This window comes from Podarcis filfolensis (genome assembly GCF_964270895.1).
Source record: "Podarcis filfolensis genome assembly, chromosome: 1".
NCBI lineage: Eukaryota > Metazoa > Chordata > Lepidosauria > Squamata > Lacertidae > Podarcis > Podarcis filfolensis.
Window position 1 is genome coordinate 19,928,670 of NC_139604.1, and position 26,515 is coordinate 19,955,184.

The window sequence follows — 26,515 nt, forward strand, 5'->3', positions numbered from 1 at the left end:
ACTTACTCCCACGAGGCAGTGATGGCCACCAAATTAAATGGTTTTAAAAGAGGATTAGGCAAATTCATGGAGGAGAGGACTATCCTAGCTCCTAGCCATGATGGCTATGCTCTGCCTGTGTGCTGAATACCAGTTGCTGGATGAGGGAGTTTGCACCATTTCTTACCAGCAAACATTTTCATCTTTTTGCATTTCTTCACCTCTTGCTGCCTTGCAGGCTATAGCAAGGTTAATCCGTTTGCTTCCTACGAAGTAATTTAGCTTAGAACACAAAAAGAACTCTGTCATTCTTGGTTTTAATAAATTTTATTGTCACATGATTTTTAATAAAACACTTTCCAAAACATTCTGTACATTTCAAACTATTTAGAACCGCAACACCTGTTTCTACAAATGCAGTTGCATTTCAATGCCATGATAATGTCTCTGTACAAAGTTGTACAATATGTACAGTAACATGGAGTGCAAGCTGTGCTAAGCCAAGCCCTAGTTACTTATTCTATGCATAGAACTTAAAGCTTGAATCGGTCTCCCGTGTGCAAATGATTAGCTGTGTTTTGGATAGAAAGGAGTGATTCGATGTCAGTGCTCCATTCAGCTAGAGCATCATGCAGCTGACTGGAGGAGCAGAGCCACGGATGTAGCTCTCTGTCCATGGCACTACTTTTTAATCTGGCTCAGGAGGGAGCGGCTGCTTTGGGCTGTGCTGAAACGGCACCTGATTTAAACTTTGGAAGAGAGAGGCCAAATTTGTTCTCTATCCCAGCAAAGGTAGCTGTTGCAAGTCGATATCCACCTATGTGGTCGGGATTGGCAGGAGGAAGGCCGGAGATTCGAGACTTGGGTGTAGGTTCTGAGCCGGAGGGTTTGCTGGTAAGGAGGCAAAGAGAAAATTAGCAGAGTTCAGGTTTCATCATCATAACGCTATTTCTTTAAGGCAGGGGTGGGAAACCTGCGGGGCAAATCCTGACCTACCTGGGAGTCCAATATGGCCTGTAAGGCAATTTCCCCATAACCACTGTGGAGGGGGTGTTTCAGTTCTGCTCTGGGTACTGCTTTGCTAACATGTTCCCTGTGGGGAACGTGCTGCTGAAGCAACCACACTATTGCAAATCAAATTCGACAGGTGAAACCACCCGCACACCAGTCACCTGACACAGAATCGTAGAGCTGGAAAGGGGCACCAAGGGTTATCTAGTCCAACCCCCTGCAATGCAGGAATCTCAGCCAAAGAATCCATGACAGATGACTCCATCCACCTGTCAAAGTTAGCCCACAGGCGAATAAAGATTTGGACCACCAGCCCATACAGGTTCCCTGCCCATACCTGAAGCGTTACACTCAAGATCTCGGCCCATCCACGCATCTTTTTGTCAGTTTTTAACAGTGTTGAGTATGGCTGGGCATGAATCTAGACCAGGTACTCAGAGCTGATCTAACAGATCACTCAATTAGGGAATGCATATGCAGATCTGAAATAGCTAGGACTGGATCAGGTGTTGTTCACTGGGCTTTTGCTCTCTCTGTGAAACACCTTTTTGCATGGTGGCTTACATCAACCAAGGCCTGAATCTTTTTAACAGCCGACACCACAGGGTTCTTCTAGGATTCATCGTATATACCTTGAATGCCACCAGCCAAGGGCAGTAAATTGGCCATAAGCTTTGACTTGGATTCTGACTCTTAGTTTAAAGGTAAAGGGACCCCTGACCATTAGGTCCAGTCGTGGCCGACTCTGGGGTTGCGGCGCTCATCTCGCTTTACTGGCCGAGGGAGCCGGCATACAGCTTCCAGGTCATGTGGCCAGCATGACTAAGCCGCTTCTGGTGAACCAGAGCAGCGCACGGAAACGCCATTTACCTTCCCGCCGGAGCGGTACCTATTTATCTACTTGCACTCTGACGTGCTTTTGAACTGCTAGGTTGGCAGGAGCAGGGACTGAGCAACAGGAGCTCACCCCGTCATGGGGATTCGAACCGCCGACCTTCTGATCGGCAAGTCCTAGGCTCTGTGGCTTAACCCACAGCGCCACCCGTGTCCCAGTGGACTCTTAGTTTAAAAATGCAGAAATTCTAAGCTTGAAGGGAGAAAAGCTGAGGAACTGCTGGATGGTGCAGACACTTCTCCACCAACCCTGATCATTGACTATGCTGCCTGGGGCTGAGTTGGAGTCCAACAATAACAACATATGGATGGCCACAGATTCCCTGTATTTCTTGTAGCGCATCACCTGCCTGTTAGTGCCTCAACCTTACACTAAGACCAGTAATGAAAACCGGAGTATATTCTAGGTTGCTGTACTCTCCTGTTTATAATTAGAAAACACAATTTAATCTAAATGTACCAGTCCATTTTTCACCAACCAAGAAGGGATGTGGTTCTCCAGATGTTGTTGGACCCCATCTTCCATCATCCTTGCCCATGCTGGCTGAGGCTGATGAAAGTTGCAAGTTGAACATTGTATCAAGGGCCACAGGTTCCCTGCGCTTGGTTTAGAGCAGGCTTCCTCAACTTCGGCCCTCCAGATGTTTTGAGACTACAATTCCCATCATCCCTGACCACTGGTCCTGCTAGCTAGGGATCATGGGAGTTGTTGGCCAAAAACATCTGGAGGGCCGAGGTTGAGGAAGCCTGGTTTAGAGGATGGTAAACTGTACTTACATGCCTCCAAAATCAACATAGAGCCAGCGCTGCAAAAGTTCATAGGTCACTAGAGTGACGCCAAACTGGGGTGAAGATCTGAACACTCGTGCTGTTGAACAGAATAAGCACAATCTTTATTGAGCAGGTATTTAAATGGTTGCGAGCCTTGGGACTCTCTAGTCTTCTTAAACGTACCCACACACCCCGCCTCTTTTCCTTACCTGCGGCTCCTTTCCAGAAAGCTGCGGGGCCTTCTTCTCGAAGTATCTTTCCAAAGCAGTCAACAACTCCATTGTACGTCGTTTGACCAGCGCGAGCCGCCACTTGCAGTCTCGTCTTGATGACATCAGCAGGGGTCACCAAGGAAGCAGCAGGCACACCTTTTCAGGAGAAATGAGTGTTTAGTTTAACGCAAACAGAGACGGGCAGAAACATTTCTAACACCAAAGAATATGAATACCAATAACAGTTGAAGTCACATTTGTAAAAAAACCAAAAGCCAACAGCAGCTTCTCCTTTCCTCGTGTGCAGCTTAACGCTTTATGCCAGAGTACATTCAATATAATTATAATAATAGTTTATTATTTACATGCCGCCCATCTGACTGGGTTGCCCCAGCCGCTCTGGGCGTCTTTCAACAAGTAAAAAAAATGAAACGCAGTAAAACATCAAACATAAAAAACTTCCCGATACATGGTTGCCTTCAGATCTTCTCAAAGTCAGATAGTTGTTTATTTCCTTGGCATCTGATGGGAGGGTGTTCCACAGGGTGGGCGCCACTACCGAGAAGGCCCTCTGCCTGGTTCCCTGTAACCTCACTTCTCGCAGGGAGGGAACCGCCAAAAGGCCCTTGGAGCTGGACCTCAGTGTCCAGGCTCAACGATGGGGGTGGAACTGTTTAGGGCTTCAAATACCCATGTGGCGAAATGTACTCTGGCATAAAGTGTGAAGCTGGTAAATAACCCATACACAAAGTCACATAATCGGCAATGATCGGACACCATGTATTATGCCTGTCTGAATGGCAACAGGCCTGACAGATCCAGCAAAGAAAGGATCCAGGATCCAGGAAAGAAGGACTGCGCCATAAAATTGCTTTCTGCTTCAAATAAATGCTTATGTGAACTATTTTAATGGCTTCTCCTTCAAACAAGTTGCAGATGAAGTGAATTTTGGCTCTTCCAAAAGAATAATTTTGAATTTCAACCTCCTAAAACACACTCTTGTTCTAGATATGATGTCAGCTCCTTCCCAAATGAAGGAAAACCAGACAAGATAATTTTTAAAAACTCGCCTCTCTATGTTTCCTTGAGGTTTTAAACGCCAAGCCTCCCACATTGAGAGCTTTGAAACAATCGCAACTCCCCTATCGAGGCCAACAGTACAAATTTGACTACAAGTTGCTGAGCTGCATTAAGCTGTTTATCCACATTATGCAAATGTAATTAGCTCTCGTCAAAATTACACTACCTCCCACCAAGGATAAAAGTGATCAAATTTAGATTAAGCTAGATACAATAGTGTATTAGCTTCCTATCCTTGGCTCCGATGAATATTAACGATTGCTAGGAAAGGGGACAGGTTTGGCAAGTGGGGGGGGGGGGGGAGGTATGTAAGAGAAGGAGAGCTGCCTGCAAATCACGCCGTAAAATGTTACCTGCGATAGCACCAGCTGCAAGCAGATTAAATCCTCCCACGTGGCCATTTTCATCTGCAAGCATCAGTTTACAATGAGCGTACACAGGAAAATAGATTGCAGAAAAGGGAATATCTCGGAGGAAACATGCTTTGGCACCCTGTCACGTGAATAAGGGGGGGAAAGTGCAAACAAGTTATAGACACACAGGATAAATTCAAACTGCCTCTACACACAAGGCTCGGGGACTATCCAGGCGCAAAGAGGGGATCTGAACGACTTCCCAGCCTCAGCCCTGAGATGTGGGCAACACCAGTTTGAAGCCGCCTTGTGATTCTGTCTATAGTATAGGTACATTATGCTATGCCCTGGGATCCGGCCTTTTTGGTGGTGGCACCCTGGCTGGGGAATTCCTTCCCTCCTGAGATTCAATTGGCGCTCAATTGCCTATGTTCCAATGCCAATTTTAAAATGTGCTTCTTTTGCTAGGCTTTTACTGGCGATTGCTCCTGAGTCGAGTGCTTTCGCTGCAGTATTGCTGGGGGTGTATTTGATGCCAAATCACGGGCGCTTCGCCAAGGATGTCCCAGTACGTTTCTGAGCACAATTCAGAGTGTCAGTGCTGACCTTTAAAGCCCTAAACGGCCTCGGTCCTGTATAGCTGAAGGAGCGTCTCCACCCCCATCGTCCAGCCCGGACACTGAGGTCCAGCGCCGAGGGCCTTCTGGTGGTTCCCTCACTGTGAGAAGTGTGGTTAACAGGGAACCAGGCAAAGGGCCTTCTTGGTAGTGGCGCCTGCCTTGTGGAATGCCCTCCCAGCAGATGTCAAGGCAATAAACAACTATTTTACTTTTAAGAGAGCCAGTGTGGTGTAGTGGTTAAGAACAGTAGTCTTGTAATCTGGGGAACCGGGTTCGAGTCTCTGCTCCTCCACATGCAGCTGCTGGGTGACCTTGGGCCAGTCACACTTCTCTGAAGTCTCTCAGCCCCTCTCACCTCACAGAGTGTTTGTTGTGGGGGAGGAAGGGAAAGGAGAATGTTAGCCGCTTTGAGACTCCTGTAGGGGAGTGAAAGGCGGGATATCAAATCCAAAACTCTCTCTCTCTCTAAACGACAACTGAAGGTGGTCCTGTTTAGGGAAGTTTTTAATGTCTGATGCTGTATTGTTTTTAATATTTGGTTGGAAGCCACCTAGAGTGGCTGGGGAAACCCAGCCAGGTGGGCGGAGTATAAATAATAAATAATAAATATAAATAAATTATTATTATTATTATTATCATCATCATTATCATTATTATTAAACCAAAAGTTTACAACATTTTAAGTACTGGCTGCATTTTTGTATATCTCAATATATTTATTTTCTTGGGTGACCCAACCTGGGTTCGTGAAAGTGAGGGCAGGGGAAATGCAATGAATGAAAGACATTCTTGCGTTCCCTCCCACTCCACCTGCCATGTCTGAAAAGGAACGTCCTGGCTGAGAAAATGCTGTTGTGGCTCCGTGAACAAATATTACAACTGAGGGTGCCGGGCTCTTTACAATGGGGGCAAGCGGAGAAAGCTGAACGTGGATGAGAACCTTCAGGGTCAACAGCAAGAAAAGACCCAACGCTCAGACCGTATGAGTCCTTGGCTGCAAGATCTATTGGAGATGCTCAAAGACTTTTAAGTACCAATCACCCACAGCCGTCAGAATGAAAAAGGAGAACCACCACTTTGGTCGAAAGCCAGAATGCTTTGTTGTGTGGCAGTGTGTGAAGTGGAAGAAGGCATCTCTGGGATTCGTTTATGGCCACTGTCCTTCTGAATTCTATGGGCAGGAGAGTCTACTTGTGATGATCCAATTGATACCTCCTATCATCAGTATGTAGCAACTTCTCTACTGCCACCCCTGGAACAGGCTCAGCGCCAACAGCAAAATCGGTAGATCACGAGACTCTTAATTTCAGGGTCATGGGTTCGAGTCTCACATGGGGCAAAAGATTCCTGCAGTGCAGGGGGGTTGGACTAGATGACCCTCGTGGTCCCTTCCAACAGTACAATTCTATGATTCTAATGGTCAAGTCCATTAGCACAGCTTGTAGCAGTGGAATCAAAGCCATGCACATTGTCTTTGTGCCCCCCACCTCCTTTAAATCCCCAAATGATTTATAATCTGCCTCCTAAATCCATTCGCTCAATTCAAATTAATCTGGGATTCATTTTTAGCAACCCACTCACACCCTCTTTTAAGACTCATGTGTTGTTTACAAGGAAAGGGTGACAAGGAACAATACCAGCCACCCAACTGCAGTGAAATCTTGCTCCTAAACACCTTTAGGAAAATGCTATAGCTATGCAGTTCCTGAAGTCCTAACTTCTGGACGGAAGCTGCCACTCCAGACCCAAATTCTGTGCACAAAGAAACGCGTTAACACTGTTTCTCGGGAGCCCAGCTGCCTGCATCTGCCGAATTTACGTATTAGTCTCTTGCCGTCATGAAGGGTGTCGGAAGAAATAGTCTTCCGAGTTTAAGAAAACTAATAGCTTCCGCTCCATTACCTCTGATCTGTAATGATGGAAGTAAGTAGACCTGCAGGGAAAGGATCTGTTTACTGGCATTCTGCTAAAAGTACTGAACGGTATGGGCCTCGCTGGGTTGGTTGTGGGTTTTATTCCTCCCCCCTCCTTTCACAAAACGAATTCATTATTGACAAATCCCATCACTTAACTTCTTAAAGATCTGAATTCTGCTAAACTACACTACTGTTTCGCCGCCGCCGTGTGATTAAGACAAAGAGAGCAGCCCGCTGTGAATGTAACAATAGAGATAGCGGAGACACGAAATAAATGCTAAGGCTATGTGGGCTGCCATAATAAACACAAAAGGGAAAGGCGAGGAAACTTTTTCTCCCTCTACAACACACCCCACCACCTCTTCCCACTGAAACGATCTGTGCCAGAAGCCAGCGGGTCCCCAGAGCCATGACTCCCTACGGCTCGGGATAAAAGCCCGTGGAAGAAAGCGAGGGAGTGTTTTTGTACATCCCACTGCCACTAATATAAATGTGGGTTTCTCTCTATTTTCAACCATGGGGCTACCCTGCAGGCAGAGATTGTTTTCAAATTTGAAAAGATTTACACACACACACACACACACAAATCTGATCGAGTGGAATGTAGAAAGAGAGAAAATATACACCTTGTAAAGACCGAAAAGCCCCAAGTCCTTTAGAACGGTGAGGGCTCTAACTTTCGGCCCTGTGGTGATTTCTCCTGCCACCTGCAGCCGAATCTTGACAATCTCCAGGGGATTCGTGAAGATGACCTGAGACCCTCCTGCCTGCGAAAGCAGAACACAACACAATGTTAAGAGATTTCCCCCCCAAAGAACCCCAAAATCCACACGTGATCTTTCCAACACTTAAGAACTCGCATCCACATTGAGTATCGGGCAACGGCTTTAGGCAACTTAAGGTTCGCTTCGCTAGCTGATATTCTAGGGATCAGAGCTGCTACAGTTTTTGCAGTTGATGAATATTGAGAAGGCATTCAAAAGGGGGGCATCACAAGCCGGGGGGGGGACCACTGACATCCACTCTCAGCCGCCTGCTTTTCTTCCGATGGTCCTCTGCCTAGCGGGTTCTGTATGGTGTGTTTTAGTTCAGAAGACAAATATTCCCCAGCCCCTAAGCCAATCCTGTAACTTGAATAAGCTGAAAAGCAGTATAAAATCTTTGTCAACCATCACAGAATGTACAGACAGTTGAATACACTGACCTGCCTTTTTAATTTGTATAAATGCGTTTCTATGGTGTTTGTACATTGTGTCACATGCAAGCAGCGGCGGAGCAAGCTGATCGGGCGCCTTGGGTGGCGCACATGCCCTGCGACCGGGGGGCGGGGCCAGCCACCTGTGGGGCGGGGCGAGCCGGGACAGGACGCTCCGTGGGGCCTCAGAGGAGTCTGCCTGTCTCCTCCCGCTCAGCCGCCCTACAACTGAGGGGGAGGCAGTGGGCGGACCATTTGGGGCTGTGTGGAGCCTGTGGGGACCCAAACCACCGCGTCACCACCAGGAGAGACATGTGGCTCGGGCGCGCTGCAGGCCCCACGGTGAGTGCCGCCCAGCATTTTGTCACCCCCCCTCAGTGGTGATACCCAGGGCGGCCTGCCCCCACCACACACACCCTTCCTCCGCCCCTGCGTGCAAGGGAAGCAACGAGTAAAAATTAACAGTGACAACAACAATAATATCAAATCAAATCAATCTTTATTACAGTCCAGACACTCAACAAATCGTTACAAAGCAATGCACAATTCATATAGCCTACCTCCAGGTTAAACAAGCATTTTGTTCAAAAGATTGGGATCATTGGTTCTTGCAACCACCGATAAAAACTTTGCCTCTGCTAATGTTCTAGCATTTGTCCGGTCTTCCAATAGGAACCTGACATAGTAAGCCTCTGATTTTCCCGGGAAAGGTACCAGCAAGGGTAATATCAGTTCAGCCCTGGCTTGCTCATATTTTGCACAGCGCAGCAAAATATGTTTTATGGAATCGGCGTCTTGAGCACACGAGCAAAGTCTGTCCTGGTAGGGACCTCCTCTCAACCTGCCATCCAACACTGCAGAAGGAAAGACATTTACTCTGGCTTTGGTGAAAAGCCTTCTATAATTTGGTACTGTCAGGTTTTTAATGTAAGATGTTAACTTAGAGACATGCCCATATTGTACTCCTACTGCCAGCGGACTACAGACTGTGTGTGATCGAGATCGCAAGTCACTGTGTGCATTGTCCCATAATCTTTGCTTTAAAACCTTTTGGGCGCCTTCATAAGCCAGGTAATACAGTTGGGGGGGGTGACAGACCAATAGAGGTGGCTTTTCAAGCCATGGTTTTCTGCCATTTGCTGACAAACTCCTCATTGGTCAGGTGTTGGTACAAACCCTTCCCTAGATGAAACGCTGAAATCCTGAGCCAATGTTTTAGGGCAGCCCACCATGCTTTAGTTGAAATTGCAATAATAAACAAATGTCTATTATGCCGTGCTTTCCTTCTTCTTGGTATGGAACAAATAAGCAGGTTTTTCAGTCAGTAGGTGGAAAGCCGGAGAGCAGCTCACCCAGTTTTAGTGGGGTTTGCAATTTTGCACGCAGCCTAACACAGGAAAGCGCATTCTGAAAGCGCAGACAACCAGAGGCACGTGACTGGCTAGCTGCTGCTGATGTCACGGCAGCAGCAGAAGTCTAGTTCACTAGCCAAAACCACCAACAGCCATGGCAAAATGACAGATAAAGGAAAGAAGAGCATTTCACCAGGAGGTGGTGAGGCTATGGCAACCAGCACTGTGCAAGTACACGGCTGCTGAATGGAGGGGCAGATTATCATTGCCAAAAAAATTATTGGTTTTCACAATATTATAAACAAACAAACAAACAAACACACAAGACAAACAAACAAAACAAACATAAATCATAACCTTATTAAAAATTACAATTATTAACTTTGTTAAGTGACTTCCTCGCTTCGCCTTGGTTGAATTTCATTGCATGTCCTTTTAACAGTTTTCCAAATCCCAATTTTTATGAAATTTAACTTAAACATTAACATCCTTAAATCTTCACCTTATAGAATTAAACATATTAATTCATCACTTAACATAAATAAAATCCTAAGCCTATTAAGTATCTGCAAGCTATTTCCAGTTAGTTTAACTTAACAAATTTAACTAAATAATCATTAAATTTATTCCACTCTTCAGGAAGGAGGGGCAGACTATCAATGACATCAAGGGCGACCCTCCACTCAGCCCCTGGACTCTTGCTCATTGATGGACTTCCTCCACTAACGTGGAACAAAAGACTACGGCGGAATAAAAGACAAGAGTGAAAAGGCCCGGCTATCACTGCGCCTTCCGTCAGCGTTGACCGGTGGCCCCACTGGGACCTTCTCTGGACAGGGAAAGCCTAACTTCTCTTGCCTATGTTCTGGCAACCTCTAGGCTGGATCACTGCAATATGTGGGGCTGGCCTTGAAGCGAGTTCGGAAAGTGCAGCTGCTGCAGAGTCCAGCAGTTGGACTGTCAACCATGCAGGGCAGCCCAAATGTATAGCTCCAATTCTGGCACGATCGCACTGGCTACTGAATAGTTTCCAGGCTCCGTTCAAAGGGCAGGTTTTGCCCCCGATACTTCGCCGCCAGCCTCTCCCAACAAGAACCAACCGTCCAAACTCTGCAATCATCACCTGAGGCCCTTCTGTGCTCCGCAAGAGGTCTGCAGGGTGGCAACAGAACAGCAGGCTTTGATTCGTATAAATGTGCGCTTTAGGTTTTTAATGGGAGAGTTGGCTGTTTCAGCGTTTCTACTGCATTGTAAGTCGCTTTGGGTCATTTCTGCGAGCAAAGTGACTAAGAAATAAAAATAGGCACCATCACTGTTGGAAGGGAGCATTAATTGCTGTTGTGCTTGTCAGTGTTTAATGATTTTGAGTGATGGCAAAAGGTGAGCTGAATGAAAATTGGCTTTTGCTACTGTAAATAATTGCCAGAGCTCTTAGGCTTGACTAGGAGAGCTTTTTACCATTTAAACTGGAAATTCATTGTTTCAGAGTGAATAATGGGCACACCTCCATTACCACATCTGTTACAGTAAAAATTATATATTGAAAAAAAAAAAGGTGCGGGGGAAGATACAGACAGAAACAGATTGATATTACCAGTTTCCCCAGCCTGGGTGTGACACAAATTTAACAGCTGTCAAGTTGTTTTATATTTCATTAGCAAGAGCGTAAGCCCCGTCCCTCACAGGAGGTTTGCTGCATGAACTGCTCTCTCCCAAGTTGTGCGTTTTAACCTCAGACATTCACCAAGCGGCATTTCAAAATTTCACAGGGCGATTCAACGTGACAGTTTCGCTCCAGAAGCATGTAAACGTACTGGGAAGTGACATGTTTAGACTTTCCCTCGGCCCGCTATAGGTCTAACCACCCTTCACTTCTGGAAAAAGTGCAGGGGTCATCGTGGGACAGACGGCTGGACCGATCCGCCTACTCGGAAGGGCTTGTCTGCCTCTACCAAAATTAAACCTGGATGTGATGCTGGCTGCGACACTTTGTTTTAAAATTATAATAATAGGCTCTGGGAAATTGGGGGGGGGGAGAGATTTTCACCAGCACAGCACCACAAAAGAAATTTAAAGCCCTTTCCTCCACAACCATGATCTCTCCACAAAATGGCCCCGTGTGGCTATCGGCAGTGTCATATACCCCTGCTATCTCTCCCTTGGCATAGGTCATCCTAAGGGCAACCAAGGTAGTTTCAGTGCCTAAAAAGGTAAAAGCTAAAGGACCCCTGGATGGTTAAGTCCAGCCAAAGGTGACTATGGGGTGTGGCGCTCATCTCGCTTTCAGGCCAAGCACCCACCCACCCATCACGATTTGCAATATATCGCTAGGTCAAAAATTTCGAAACCAATATCATAACTTTGGTTTTGGACAATATCTCGCCCAGCCCTAGTTGTGGGCATTGTAGCCAGCAGTTTGTTTGAGCTGTGTAACTGATGACACACACTGATAGCATAAGCATTTTGCAAAATATTTTCTCTTCCCCTCCCATTAGAAAAAACAAGGCAAAACTGACTTGAAAGGTGTAGATTTGTTCATTGAGTCATTAAAGATATTTCTTGTAGAAATCACACACACACACTTTAAAAAAGGAATAGAAATTGAATTTGGCCAGACTAGTCATTTGAGATTGGTTCACCGGAGTTTACTGTGGTGCCTGTATATACAGGAAATTCTGTTTTGCAAGGCGTTGTTTTGTTTTTATTTTTAGTCTTTTAGAAATTAGAGTTCCTGCAGGGCTGGCAAAATAACCCTGTAAAAAAAGTCAAATAGATCAATTCATAAACATTTTTATTTTCGAAGGAGAGGGAGGGAGAAGCCAATCACGGCCCAATTAACTTCCCCAGTTCCTTTCGTGGAAAGCGGTTGAAATGGTGTTTTGCATGTACACAAACAGCAGCAAGCTCTTTAAAGGGACAGGATTTCAGAAAATGCAGCTTTGACTGATGGAACCTGTATCAGTAGCTTCAGTTTTTTTGGGCTTCAGAACCGTGTTGATGGCCTGAGAAGCACAATGTAGCTTATTTCTTTTAATTAAAATGCACAATCTTGTCTAAGGCTCTGTGATGAGGCCGCAGTCCTAGGCTGTCATGTGTGAGGTCAGAGGGGAAACGCACAGAAAATATTGCAAATTCCGACTTCAGCCAATTGCCCCACCGCCGAGTCCCTCACAGTGAACTTTCAAAGCACCTCCGAAAATGTGTGCACGTCTTTCCTGCCTGTGCACATGACTAAGTATGCGGCCACGAGTCCTGCACACAAAACTATTCTGTGTGTCCCAAAATACATACCCCAAAAGTTGGCAAGACTGCCCTCTCTGACAGCAACCGTCAGCTGCTTGAGGGACTACAAGGACTTGGGCTCATTCTCCTACCTATTCCAAGAGGTGATAACACTTAAGTCCCGTGGACTGAAGATGCACACATCTCCAAGTACTTGAGTGCAAGGATCCGGCCGCAAGAACTGCAGCACACAGAGGGCTGCACTGACCAATGTCATGTTACCAGGCCAAGTTCAAAGTTGGCATAGGCTTATCTGCTTTGCTGCTATAGACCAATTTACTTCAAGGATTGCCTTAGATGTGTCCCCTTGTTCACTTTGGTCTGTGGAACTCACACTTTTACAAGTGCTACACAATGCCCGTTCCGCATCTGCGACGAGTCATTCCTTCAGTGTGGCAGCATCTGTGCTCTGGAACTCCCTGCCACTTGACGGTAGGCAGGTGTGGCGTCTCTATTTATTTATTTATTTTTACATGCTGGATGAAAAGGTTTTAATTTCAGCAAGCTTATCCAGACACAGAAGTTAGTTACACTTATTTTAAAAGCTTCACTGATTTTACCTTGGTTTTTAAAGATGGTTTCACGCACCTTTGATACTGGTGAATTGGAAAAATAAAAATGCGGCTCCCTTCTATGATTGAAGATTTATACAAACTCGCAACATATGAACATCTTGCATATAAACAAAGACGTGCCATGGACAAATTCAACGATACTTGGAATCCATTCTTACAAATACTATAATAGGTTAAACACAGGTTCTGTTTCTCCTTTTATCTCTTTTATTTACGTCTCACTATGTTTAGTGCACATTTAATTATGTAATTTTTGAACTTTAAAAAAGATGTTTAATATCTTTTTTTTAAAAAAAAGATGGCTTTATGCATACTTGTTTTTAACTGGCTTGCATGTTTTTGTCATGTTGCATATGGAAGCTTGGGGGAATTTATTTTTCAGCGAAATGTTTATGGATTTTCTAAAGAAACAAATAAAGCCCTTGCATTAGCAGAAACACTTCTTCCTGTGTAAATGGATTTTTTCGTTCTGCCCCCCCCCTGCACTGCCCCTTAATCTGCTGGGGGGGTGTCTCCCTACACTCAGGAGCAGATTTAGGTAAGTGCGGGGGGGGGGCGGAGAGGGAGGGGAAGTTCCATTGCATGAGAGTAAGCCATTCTCATTGTGCAATGACTTGACTGGATTAACCTGGAAGCCCAAAACTTTCCATCCTGGATCAGTGGCTGAACTGTGGAATAATTTGTTCCAGAGTTCCATTCCTTATATTAAGTGATGATCAGTGAAGGTATTTTGTTAAGGTGGAACTGGAACCCCTCTGGACAAGGTAAAGGTAAAGGACCCCTGGACGGTTAAGTCCAGTCAAAGGCAACTATGGGGTTGCGGCACTCATCTCGCTTTCAGGCCAAGGGAGCTGGAGTTTGTCCAGAGAAAGCTTTCCAGGTCATGTGGCCAGCATGACTAAACCGCTTCTGGTGCAACGGGACACTGTGACGGAAGCCAGAGCGAATGGAAATGCCGTTTACCTTCCCGCTGCAGTGGTACCTATTTATCTACTTGCACTGGTGTGCTTTCGAACTGCTAGGTGGGCAGGAGCAGGGACAGAGCAACAGGCGCTCACCCCGTTGCGGGGATTCGAACCGCCGACCGGCGAGCCCAAGAGGTTCAGTGGTTTAGACCACAGCGCCACCCGCATCCCTGTCCCTGTGGACAAACATGACTTGACTCAGGCTCTGTGCAGCATGTAGCATAATAATGGCACCCAACAGATGCCCCACTGTAGTAATGGCTATGGTAGAAGCATGGGTGTTATCACTGCTTTAGAAACTGAAATTTATTAAGGAGGGGAGACCAAGGAAACTTGGTTCCAAACCCTCAGCAGGGAGGGGGCGGAACACCCTGGAAAAAAGAATCTATGCAGACATTCTGAGAGCGCATTGGCATGGCTGTGCTATAAACAACGGCCCCATTCAAATACAGTGTCCAAATAATAAGCCCAATACAAGCCCAGCTATTCGCACACGCAGAAAACGGTTCCTAAATTATGACAGACACCTTTTGGTGCAGCAACATGACAAATTCAATCCTGAATGGAGGTTATTCATACAGATCAGGAGTAGGAACAATTCAAGCTCCCTTGCTTAACCTTAACGTCATGTAAAATAAAGTCTCCATGAGGAACAAATACAAAAAAACTCAAGCTGACAGCAAAGGTTATGAGAGAAGAGATGCAGTCTGAGATCCCACAGCAAACACCTTTTGACATGCCAGAGGCGGAAGGAAATGCACAAGTGACCCTGGAAGAGGAGACCTCTTGCCCTTTCCAATTCCACCCGTGAGGCACAAGACACAAAGGGGGAGGGGGGGGGAGGCGCCTCAGCCCTGCCCCCAACACCCGCTTCCTCTTGCTGGAAACAGACAGCGTCCCAGACCAAAACTTTTCCCCACACCGAAAACATTGTCCTTTGACGTAGATTGCTCTTAGGAGACGACTTCTAGGTGCTCACACTCCCTTCTCCCAGCTAAGCTCCAGAAATTTGTGCTAACTCTCAGGCAAGTGCGCATTAAGCGCCCTCTGCTTTTAGGGATCTTGGGGAATTCCCCCCCCCCCCGCACATCACTCCATCCTCTCAATGGGGCTTCTTTCAAAAAAGGATGCACGGTCAACTGTGTGCCCTGCAGCCTTGTCCTTGCAGCCTGACAAGTACAATGGTACCTCGGGTTACAGACGCTTCAGGTTACAGATGCTTCAGGTTACAGACGCTTCAGGTTACAGACTCCACTAACCCAGAAATAGTACCTTGGGTTAAGAACTTTGCTTCAGGATGAGAACAGAAATCATGCAGCGGCAGCAGGAGGCCCCATTAGCTTAAGTGATATCTCAGGTTAAGAACAGTTTCAGGTTAAGAACGGACCTCGGGAACAAATTAAGTACTAAACCCGAGGTACCACTGTATATGGAATGATGCTGTAAAAGTAATAAAGTCCCTGCCTCCCTTTCTTCCTGTTTCTTAAAAACAGAAGCACACAGGGGAGATAGCTAGGTGATTCCACTTCTGTACAGCCGACGTCGGTCAGCTACATCATCCTGCCCCTTCTGGAAATATGGCCACTTCGAAGACACCGTCTACAGAAACCAACAGCCCTGCTCCAATAAAAGGAATCCCTCCCTTTCTATCCCTACAGCACCTCTATTGCGATTCCCCCCCAGTTCCGATGGGGCTGCCCACTCCTGGTGGGGTCAAACCTGGCCACGGTCCTACATGCATCACTTACCGTTCAGCTGCACTAGAATCACACACAACGTGAGGCTGCCTTTGAAAAGCATTTAGGAGCTTCGATACATGAGGAATGCAGGCGCTAAAATCTCGACTGGGGCAAGGTGCTGGGATCATGTGGCCCCTTTTATTGTGCCAGCTGTTTCAGAGTGCAATTTAGGGTGCTTTGTTGTTGTTTAGTCGTGTCCAACTCTTCATGACCCCATGGACCAGAGCACGCCAGGCACTCCTGTCTTCCACTGCCTCCCACAGTTTGGTCAAACTCATGCTGGTAGCTTTGAAAACACTATCCAACCATCTCGTCCTCTGTCGTCCCCTTCTCCTTGTGCCCTCCATCTTTCCCAACATCAGGGTCTTCTCCAGGGAGTCTTCTCTTCTCATGAGGTGGCCAAAGTATTGGAGCCTCTGCTTCAGGATCTGTCCTTCCAGTGAGCACTCAGGGTTGATTTCCTTCAGAACGGATAGGTTTGATCTTCTTGCAGTCCATGGGACTCTCAAGAGTCTCCTCCAGCACCATAATTCAAAAGCATCAATTCTTTGGCGATCAGCCTTCTTGATGATCCAGCTCTCACTTCCATACATCACTACTGGGAAAACCATAGCTTTAACTATACGGACCTTTGTTGGCAAGGTGATGTCTCTGCTTTAGGGTGCTAGTTATTTAGGGTGCTAGTTATTACCTATAAGAAGCCCTAATATGCCCTAGGACCAAGAAGAGAAGACTTTCTTTTAAATATATATTTTATTTTTTTAAAAAAACAGCTTTACTGGGGAAGCGCTCAAACATTTGCCTTTCTGCATCGGTCTTCTGCAAATGTCTTCTGTTCAGAGACATTTGTGCAAGTAGCGCTGTTCTTTTAGTATTTGGGGCAGAGGATGTGCCATTCATAGCCAGAAAACCCTTAGGATTCCTTGTCTGCTACCCAAGGGGAGCTTAGTGGGAAAGCAAAGTTCCTGGGTTCAAACCCCAACATCTCCACATACGGCTGGGAAATACATCTTTCTGAGATGATCTGCCAGCCGGAGTAGGCAATGATGAGCTCAGCTTTTGATGTTCCAATGTTCTCGGTGTGAACGACGGACTACACTTCTGTTTAAAATGCCTTGAGCAAAAAGGGACAGAGGTAGCGCTTAATGAAGACTTGCCCATGCTAGAAACATGTTTTGGTACAAAACGATATTAAGTTAGTAACCCTAATAATCAAAGTTCATTACCGAAACAGAAATCGCTAAGATTCCTTACTGAACACATGTCTCAGCAGGGGGGGAAATAGCCTAATGAATGCATACCTGAAAACATCCTCAAGCAATTTTTTTTTAAAGGAACTCAAGTCTAATTTAAAATGTGCATACATTTTCATAAAAATTATGCTGCCGTTAGGCTGTGTGGGCTTCCTTATGAAACCACAGCAGCCCCCAGCAGTTTATAGCTGATGTGGGGGGCTGACGGCGGGAAGGGGGGGGGAGAGAAGTCAGCAGATGTGTCAGGCCTTTGAATTACATTTATTTGCGGGGTTGAGGGGTCTCTTCTATATAACTGTAGCTGCTTCTAATGGACCTTCAAAAGCGAGATTAGGTTCTCTCTGGGGTACAGCTATAACTCGCTCAGTTGTTGCCTTTCCCAAACGTGGGTTTGTACGCTGACAAGCGAAGGCTGGGGTATCTACAGGGCTGCCATTTCTAATCAAGGAGAAGTAAGAACAGCATCACTCCAGGGCTGCCTCTTTGAATTCAGAGTTTGCAGAGGTCAACAGCCTCATTGCCCATGGTTTTGGTGACAAGCTGAAGAGATTTCCATCCAGCTTGTTCAACTGGAAGGTATTAAGAGTTCCCAGATCCAAACCCGGGGAGGGCTCCGGCCTCTTTGACCACAGCTGCACCATACATCTAAAGCATTATTACAGCACTTTGGAAGAATCCTGGGCGCTGCAGTTTGTTAAGGGTGTTGAAAGTTGTTAAAGGTAAAGGTAAAGGGACCCCTGACCATTAGGTCCAGTCGTGGCTGACTCTGGGGTTGGGGCGCTCATCTCACTTTATTGGCCGAGGGAGCCGGCGTACAGCTTCCAGGTCATGTGGCCAGCATGACTAAGCCGCTTCTGGCAAACCAGAGCAGCACACGGAAACGCCGTTTACCTTCCCGCCGGAGTGGTACCTATTTATCTACTTGCACTTTGACATGCTTTTGAACTGCTAGGTTGGCAGGAGCAGGGACCAAGCAATGGGAGCTCACCCCGTTGCGGGGATTTGAACTGCCGACCTTCTGATCAGCAAGTCCTACGCTCTGTGGTTTAACCCACAGCGCCACCCGCTACGCCACCGCGTAGTTGTTAGGAGAGCCCTATTCCTCTCACAGAGGTACAGTTCCCAGAGTTCCCTGGGAAGAGGGACTGGTGTTCAAACCACTCAGCTCTGTGATGGGAATACGGTCATACCTTGGATCCGTTCCAGAAGTCTGTTCAACTTCCAAAACGTTTGGAAACCAAAGAGCGGCTTCTGATTGGCTGCAGGAAGCTCCTGCAGCCAATCAGAAGCCCCGTCGGACGTTCGGCTTCCAAAAATAGTTCGCAAACTGGAACAGTCACTTCTGGGTTTGTGGCATTCGGGAGCCAAAACTAAGCTGTTCGAAAACCAAGGTACGCCTGTAACTCTCAGCACCCTTCTCAAACCATGGTGCCCAGGATTCATTGGGGAGAAGCAGGGTTGCTTAAAGTGACGTAATAGTGCTCTACATATATGGTTCAGGTGTGGCCTTTTAGATGTTGTTGCTGTTGTTGTTTAGTCATGTCCGACTCTTCGTGACCCCATGGACCAGAGCACGCCAGGCACTCCTGTCTTCCACTGCCTCCCACAGTTTGGTCAAACTCATGCTGGTAGCTTCGAGAACACTGTCCAACCATCTCGTCCTCTGTCGTCCCCTTCTCCTTGTGCCCTCCATCTTTCCCAACATCAGGGTCTTTTCCAGGGAGTCTTCTCTTCTCATGAGGTGGCCAAAGTATTAGAACCTCAGCTTCACGAGCTGTCCTTCCAGTGAGCACTCAGGGCTGATTTCCTTAAGAATTGAGAGGTTTGATCTTCTTGCAGTCCATGGGACTCTCAAGAGTCTCCTCCAGCACCATAATTCAAAAGCATCAATTCTTCGGCGATCAGCCTTCTTTATGGTCCAGCTCTCACTTCCATACATCACTACTGGGAAAACCATAGCTTTAACTATACGGACCTTTGTCGGCTTAGAATGGATAATAACATTAAGCACAACCGCGTCTACTGCTTCACCAAAATGAGGACAGAAGCTACATAGGAAGACAGATGCTTTTCGACTCAACTCTTTAAAAAGGTACTGAAAGCACTATGATATGGCGAACCATCCTGACTTTTACGTACGAAGGGCGATATACAAATAAATAGTAAACAATAAAAATGCAATACCTTTGCAGGGTCCGGGTTTGAGAATTCAACAGGGACCTTCCCCAAACGCTTTAAGAACAGCAAGCCAAGGCTGAGCGTGTATTTGAACAATTAACCCATGGTGAAATTGGGCTACGTGTGCTCACCAAAAGCAGCCAACATTCATTCAAACGGCTGTCGGTTTTCTGAGAAACAGATTACCGTATTTTTCGTTCTATAGGACGCACATTTTCCCCTCCAAAAATTAAGGGGAAATGTGTGTGCGTCCTATAGAGCGAATGCAGGCTGCGCCGCTAAGCCCAAAGCCAGAACAGGAAGACGGAGCACTGCGGAGTGCTCCGTCTCGCTGTTCTAGCTTGGGGATGGCTGCGCGCACAGCCTCCCCAGGGCAGCGGGGTGTCTTCACCGCTGTCCTGCAGAAGCTAGCAAGGCTGTTCCCAAGCCAGAACAGCGAGATGGAGGGCTCCGTCTCGCTGCTCTAGCTTGGGGACGGCTGCGCGCAAAGCCTCTGCAGGGCAGCGGGGCGCTGCGCTCCAAAGGCTTCAGGGATCTTTGAGGCTGGCGGTGGGGGAAAGCAGCGCTTCCCCCCACCGCCAGCCCCACAAGCTCTGGTGAATGTACCTTGAACGCACCTTGTTTTAGAGGGGGAGAACAAGAAAAAAATTTTCCCCCTGTTCTCCCCCTCCTATGGTCCGGTGCGTCCTATGGTCCGATGCGTCCAATGGAGCGAAAAATACGGTACCTGCCTCCAGCCTTTGCATCAGTTACTCTCCACACTCTTGGGGGAAGGGTACATTTCTGGTTCCTAAAGGGTACAGTAGAACTGAGGTGAGCAGAAAGAGCAGCTGCCCTTCAGTAAGGAATGTGTTAGAGTGAAACTCCTTGCATTTCAATAAGAATCAAGCTGCAATGGAATCAATGCGTCCTGGAAAATGTCAGTGATATATTGTTCTGAGAAGGACAGCAGCTCAGTCAGTGGTGGAGCATTCGCTTTGCACCCAAAAGGTCTCAGGCTCAATCCCTTGCTTCTGCAGGTAGGGCTGCGAGAGACCCGTGTCTGAAGCCTTGGACAGCTGCTGCCAGTCAGTGTAGACGACAATGGACTTGATGGACTGACTCGGCACAAGGCAGCTTCCTATATACAATGTACAACACTTAGAACTCCCACTGATTTCACTGGGACAGAATTAGGCACCTGCTTAACTCTCCCCCATGGAAATCGATGGAGCTCAGAAGTGTTTCACTTTTGGCCCTGCATTCACCGTATTTTTCGCTCCATAAGACGCACCTGACCATAAGACACACCTAGTTTTTAGAGGTGGAATGCAAGGAAAAAAATATTCTTTAAAGGGAGCGCTGAGCAGAGCCTGTATGCATCCCAGGCTCTGCTCAGCAGTCCCTTTCACGAGCCGCGTGGAGCATGTGTGTGGTGCTTGCGGGCTTTTCCCTGAGGAGGGAGAGGGGCAGCCCATCACTGACTTTTCCTCGGGGAAAAGCCCCCAAGCACCACACACACGCTCCACGCGGCTCTTTAAAGAGAGCACGGCTCTTGGGGGCTTTTGCGGGAAGTGGAGGAAGGGACAGAGCCGCGTGCTCTGTCTCTTCCCCCACCTCCCGCAATAGCCACGCGCTAAGCCAGAAGCCAGGACAGCAAGCGGGATCGCTGCGCAGCGATCCCTCTTGCTGTCCTGGCTTATGGGATAACCGCGCACAGCCTCTCCTGGGCAGTGGGATGAAGGCTCCCCCAAGAGCCGCACTCCCTTTAAAGAGCACGTGGAGTGTGTGTGCAGCTCTTGGGGGCTTTTCCCCAAGGAGGGAGAAGGGCAGCCGCACACACGCTCCACGCGGCTCTTTAAAGGGAGCGCTGAGCAGAGCCTCCCGCCTGCATTCGCTCCATAAGACACACACACATTTCCCCTTACTTTTTAGGAGGGGGAAGTGCGTCTTATAGAGCAAAAAATACGGTACATTGTTACTTACATAAATGTCCTCTTGATTAAAAACAACAACAACAACTGGAGCCAGATAAACCCTGTTGCAAGCAGACAACGGATTTGCTCTGCAGGAGATAAATCCAGCTCCTCTCCACCTTTCAGACAAAAGGAACTCTTCTGCCAAAAAAACGAGAGAGCTCTACATCTCTCTCTCTCTCTCTCTCTATATATATATACAGCCGTGGCTTTCTCACGGTCATTTTCTCCAGCCAGTGTTGACAATCAGAGCTGTTCTGTGGGTGAAAACAACCTGACATTTCTAACAACAGGTCTGTGCTGATGGTAGTAATGTAAAGAGATGCCCTGCTTTGCTGTAACCTGCTCCACGTAGCAGCCAGCAGTGGAAAAGGTGTCAACAGAAAGGGACAAACAGCACCAAAATTGCGGCAGCTCTTCCCATGACACAGCGATAAAATTGTTATGTGTCGGCAGTCATTTTAATATGGGCACAAAGTGGGAAAGGTGTCTCCTTCCCATGGTAGGGATACTTACGCAGCCTCCCGCAAGGATCTCTGCATACAGTGGAATGGAACCGTCTCTCTGCGTGAATTTGTCTCTGACGAAGTCATTGACCTAACAGAAAGACATAATTAATACCAGCAGGCCCCAATTCCACCTTCCTCGTCTACAGTTTTATTCAGGAGATCTAAAAAACAATATTTGGATATTTGGATTTGATATCTGGAATCCATTCTGACAAATTCTGTAATAGGTTAAGATCTGGTGAAGTACAGTAACAACCTTGTAAAGTAAATGGGTTTTGGGTTCTCCTCACCTCCTCCCTTTATTTTCTCTTCTACACAGGTTCTGTTTCTCTTTTTCTCTCTTTTATTTACGTCTCACCATGTTTAGTGCACATATAATTATGCACTTTTTGAACTTTCAATAAAGATTTTTTTAAAAAAAGGAGATCTAAAAACAAGAGGCCAGAGTGTGGCAGTTCCCGGAGCAGAGATATCACGTGAGAAACGTTTTGAGTGTTCTACAAAAATAAATACTTCTCCCCCCAAAAAGAAGAAAGCAGTGCAAAAGTGTCGAGTTATCCTCACTTTAAAATATCTTTATGTTCACGTTTTTAATACTGCATTTGGATTTGGATTTGTATGTATGTTGGGAGCTGCTTTTGAGGAGCGTCTCCTCCAAAAACTGGATCGAAAACCCTCTAAAGAAAATTATTTTAAAATAAATATACTCACTGTAAGCTTAATGGCTTTTTCTGGAGCGACACCAATGAGCTGCGGAAGCAACCCTAGACAAATGGAGCAAATGTATCACAATTAGACATGCTCAAGTTTGCTGGCACGACGTCTAGGGTGCTTTGCCCTTAAATAGCCTAACACGTCCATTTCCCCATAGAGGTTTTCCTTTGACATCAATGATGTTTCTACATATGGAGCTGGCTGTTCCGCTATGTGCCCATTGCGCCGTTTTGCAACTGAGCATTTCAAGACTTCTTTCAGGGCTTGCTGGCGCTGCATTTTCCTAAGTCTATTGCCCGATATCAGCTGCCTGCTATGAACTGAAATCAGCTTTATTGCTGCTGAGTTATTCCCAAACGCCTCTTGCGGGATGCTCAGAGCACGCAGTGTGCCTTTCTTTTAACCGCAAGATGCTGCTCCTTGTCGATTTGATCAATCGGCAATCAGTCACTAGGTGGTTTCATTCATTCCCAATCAAGTCCTGCCGCTTTTTACTTCTTATTTAAACTGCTGCTTGGAAACAAAATTGAAATGCCAGGACGTCTAGCGAGCTCCGTAGACACTCCAGTCAAGCGTCATTATATACACAGTCAGGCAATACCATTTCCTATAGTTAACCTAATTCATAAGAGAAAGACAGTGGCTTGGATCCAGAGAAGTGCAAGTGAAAGGGAACTTGAAGAAAGTTCTATTCCCACCCACCCCTTTCCCCATTCTTCACTCTGAAGTCCCTGAATGGCATGGGTTGGAGATCCATGCGACGGTCACCTCCAGGCTTGACTACTGTAATTCGCTCTACGCGGGGCTGCCCTTGAAGCTGTCCCAGAAACTCCAGTGGGTGCAGAATGCTGCAGTGAGGCTCCTAACAGGGTCTCTGCCATGGGAGCATATTCAAACAGTGCTTTTCCAGCTGCACTGGCTCCCGGTGGAGCACAGGGTCAGATTTAAGGTGCTGGTTTTGACCTTTAAAGCCCTTCACGGCCTAGGACCCTCGTACCTATGGGGCCGCCTCTCCCGGTATGCCCCACAGAGAGCCTCAAGGTCCATAAATAGCAACACCCTAGTGGTCCCGGAACCTAAGGAAGTTAGATTGGCTTCAACCAGAGCCAGGGCCTTTTCAACACTGGCTCCGGCCTGGTGGAATGCTCTGTCTCATGAGACCAGGGCCCTGCAGGATCTGATTTCTTTCCGCAGGGCTTGTAAGACAGAGTTGTTCCGCCTGGCCTTTGGCTTGGAATCAGCCTGATCCCCTCCCCCTCTTTCCTTTTCTTTCTCCTCCTGTGATGAGGCTGCATTTTAACATTTTAATGTTTTGCTGTTTCAATATTTTAATGTTGTATTCTAATCTTGTTTTTAAGTTGTATTCATTCAACTTGTTTTTATTATTGCTTGTTAGCCGCCCTGAGCCCTGCCTTGGCTGGGGAGGGTGGGGTATAAATAAAAAATATTATTATTATTATTATTATTATTATTATTATTATTATTATTATTATTAGAAATCACCCAAAGTTGGACTGAGCTCCAGGCATGTAAGACGCTTCCACTTCATTTTCAGTAACTTCCTCTTTTCTAATGCAACACACTTTCCTCCAGTCCCATACCATTCTGGCGCTCTGGGGAATGTTTATGGGATGTGAAGGGGCTAGGAGAAAGCAGAAAAAATCCCCTCCCATGAGTTTCCTCCTATGTGCAGTTCTCAATATCCAGGCCGACACTATCTACATCTACACACAACGCTCTCTTTTCACTACCTAAAAGAAAATAACTTCTAAGACCAATGCAACTGTCTACTTTGTTACTTACATCGTTAAAATGGAGAGACAGAGGTTTTAAGCACTAGGAGGAAAAGTTAGTGTTAAGTTACAAAAGAAGATGAAGTCGCTGGATTCCCCCCCCCCCCAGTTAAGTGCAATGTGAGGCTATCAGCACCAAAACACATACATACTTGCACCTGTTTAAAGATAGATTGTTTGTCAAGCGAAGTTTCTTTGGGTATAACATAGTCGCAGGTTGAGAACCAGGAATTTTGGGGTGGCCAGGCCATAGGGTACACTGGAAGTCAATGTGAAACAGCAAAAACATGAATTAAGTGCCGCCTAGTGTATTTTATTTAATGGATTTGTTTTAATAAAATGAAATGGGGATGGGACATTTTAAGTGTCATGTGCTTGAATGTTTATTTTTTTTCCGTTCCTGTGACACCGGACTCTCTGCCCAGAAAAGGTGAGTGATGGGAACAGGTTTGACGACCTATGAGCTCCTTTCCTGCCCTGCAATAACTGGCGGGTACTTTTCCAGCAGCAGACCTGTTTAAGAAAACAGATCAGCAGAGGGCAGCCTTCGCTCGCTTGGCTTTAGACGAAGCATCTTGCCACTTTTAATCCAGTCCCTTTCCAACCTAGACAGCAGGCGCATGTGTTACCTGTCTCCCTACCGTTGCCCTGGCCCAACTTTCGCAAAAGCTGACAGAACTGTAATAAAGTGCTGATTCACCCCACTGCCGTTTCAAGGGAAATGAAGTTAATCGGCCGAGCGGTCTGCGAGCCGACAGCCGGAAGAGCAGGCCGATTCTGTGCAATGAGGCCGTTTCCCCGCTAGCAGGAAGAACTGCGGGTTGTTCACACCCTTGCGTCAGCAGTGGCAACAGAATGCCATTCTCTGCAGTAGCTCTCGCTGCTTAAAAGCCATGTGGGGTTTACCTTCCACATGCAACTCCCTTCTCCTAAGAAGCCCAAATCAAATGTGCGTGTGGTACCTACACACGCACGGACGCAGATCAGCAGCTAATGTATGCCGTGGCTTAGTTTCTTTCAACGCAGTCCTTTTTGTCTGAGGCTTAACAGACTTATTATGCTGGGGGAAAGGTAGTTATTAAACACACAAAGGGCGGTTGACAACAAGAAAAAAAAATGCCGATCTCCCAGCCTGAGTCTCTGATCCCCTATTAAAAGGATATTTAGCACAGTAGTGCCTACCGCTAAAGGAACTAATAGACAGTAACACCTGGAGGCACTCCTCCCACCGCCATTAATACACAGCTAAATACAGCGCATGTGTGCGCGCACAAACACACATATACAGGATCAACGGCTACGAGTCATGATGCCTACATACAATCTTCAGGATCAGAGGCAGCAGCATGCCTCGGAATACCAGTTGCTGGGGAAGATCAGCGAGAGAGAGAGAACCCTCTCATGTCTTGCTGGTGGACTTCCCATCAGCAATTGGTTGGTGCAACTGCAGAAAACAAGGACAGGGGACTGGATCAGGGTTTCCCTCCCTTTTACCTTCCCAAACGTGGGTCTCCCAGTTGTTTTTGGACTATAACTCCCATCTTCCCTAGCTAGCAGGGCCAGTGATCAGGGATGATGGGAACTGTAATCCAAAAACAGCCGGAGACCCAAGTTTAGGAAACCCAGGACGAGATGGACCTGTGATCCGATCCAACACAGGGCTCTTCTTACGCATTCTCGTCCTCTTGACTTACACAGGCACACATAGACACACACACTGTACTTCATGCAGTCTTAGAGCAGATTCACCCTTTACATGCACAAAAACTGCATGGCGAAATACACATGCGGCGCTATCATCTGTGCAGAGGAAAAGGAATCAGGACCGTCTTCTGTCCTGACTGCATAGGCACAGAGTCACTTTGCTGAATGTCAAACCCGTGTAATTTTTCTGCCTGAGCTTTAAAGTATGAACAGAGTAACAGATTCTGCAATGAACCATCGTGGAGGCTCAGACTGTAGGTAAGACTTGGTTCTGGAGTTTGGTTCCAGGATGTCGAAGTCCTAGGAAATAAGATTTGTCGGGCAACCTTGGGCCAGTCATTGCCTCTTATCTTAACTGACCTCACAGGGTTATTGTGAGGAGAGAATGGAGAGGAGGGGAACAACACACACACCACGTTGAGCTTCTTGCAGGAGAAGGCGGCATATAAATGTATGTAATAAATA

At 46.7% G+C, this 26,515-nt stretch overlaps 1 protein-coding gene across 4 annotated transcripts in view; it reads right to left on the bottom strand.

Annotated features, from left to right (window-relative positions):
* Positions 1–287: 287 nt before the first annotated feature.
* Positions 288–26,515, bottom strand: part of SLC25A12 (solute carrier family 25 member 12) — a 65,067-nt gene continuing 38,839 nt past the window's right edge. For all 4 annotated transcript variants that reach the window (XM_083629114.1, XM_083629116.1, XM_083629115.1 and 1 more), the window contains exons 12-18: positions 22,551–22,603; positions 21,847–21,927; positions 7,463–7,603; positions 4,301–4,439; positions 2,865–3,023; positions 2,662–2,752; positions 288–870 (exon numbers count right to left, since the gene is read on the bottom strand). In XM_083629114.1, coding sequence (XP_083485240.1) covers positions 678–870; positions 2,662–2,752; positions 2,865–3,023; positions 4,301–4,439; positions 7,463–7,603; positions 21,847–21,927; positions 22,551–22,603 — 857 coding nt within the window. In that variant the 3' untranslated portion in view covers positions 288–677. The remainder of the gene's footprint in view (positions 871–2,661; positions 2,753–2,864; positions 3,024–4,300; positions 4,440–7,462; positions 7,604–21,846; positions 21,928–22,550; positions 22,604–26,515) is intronic.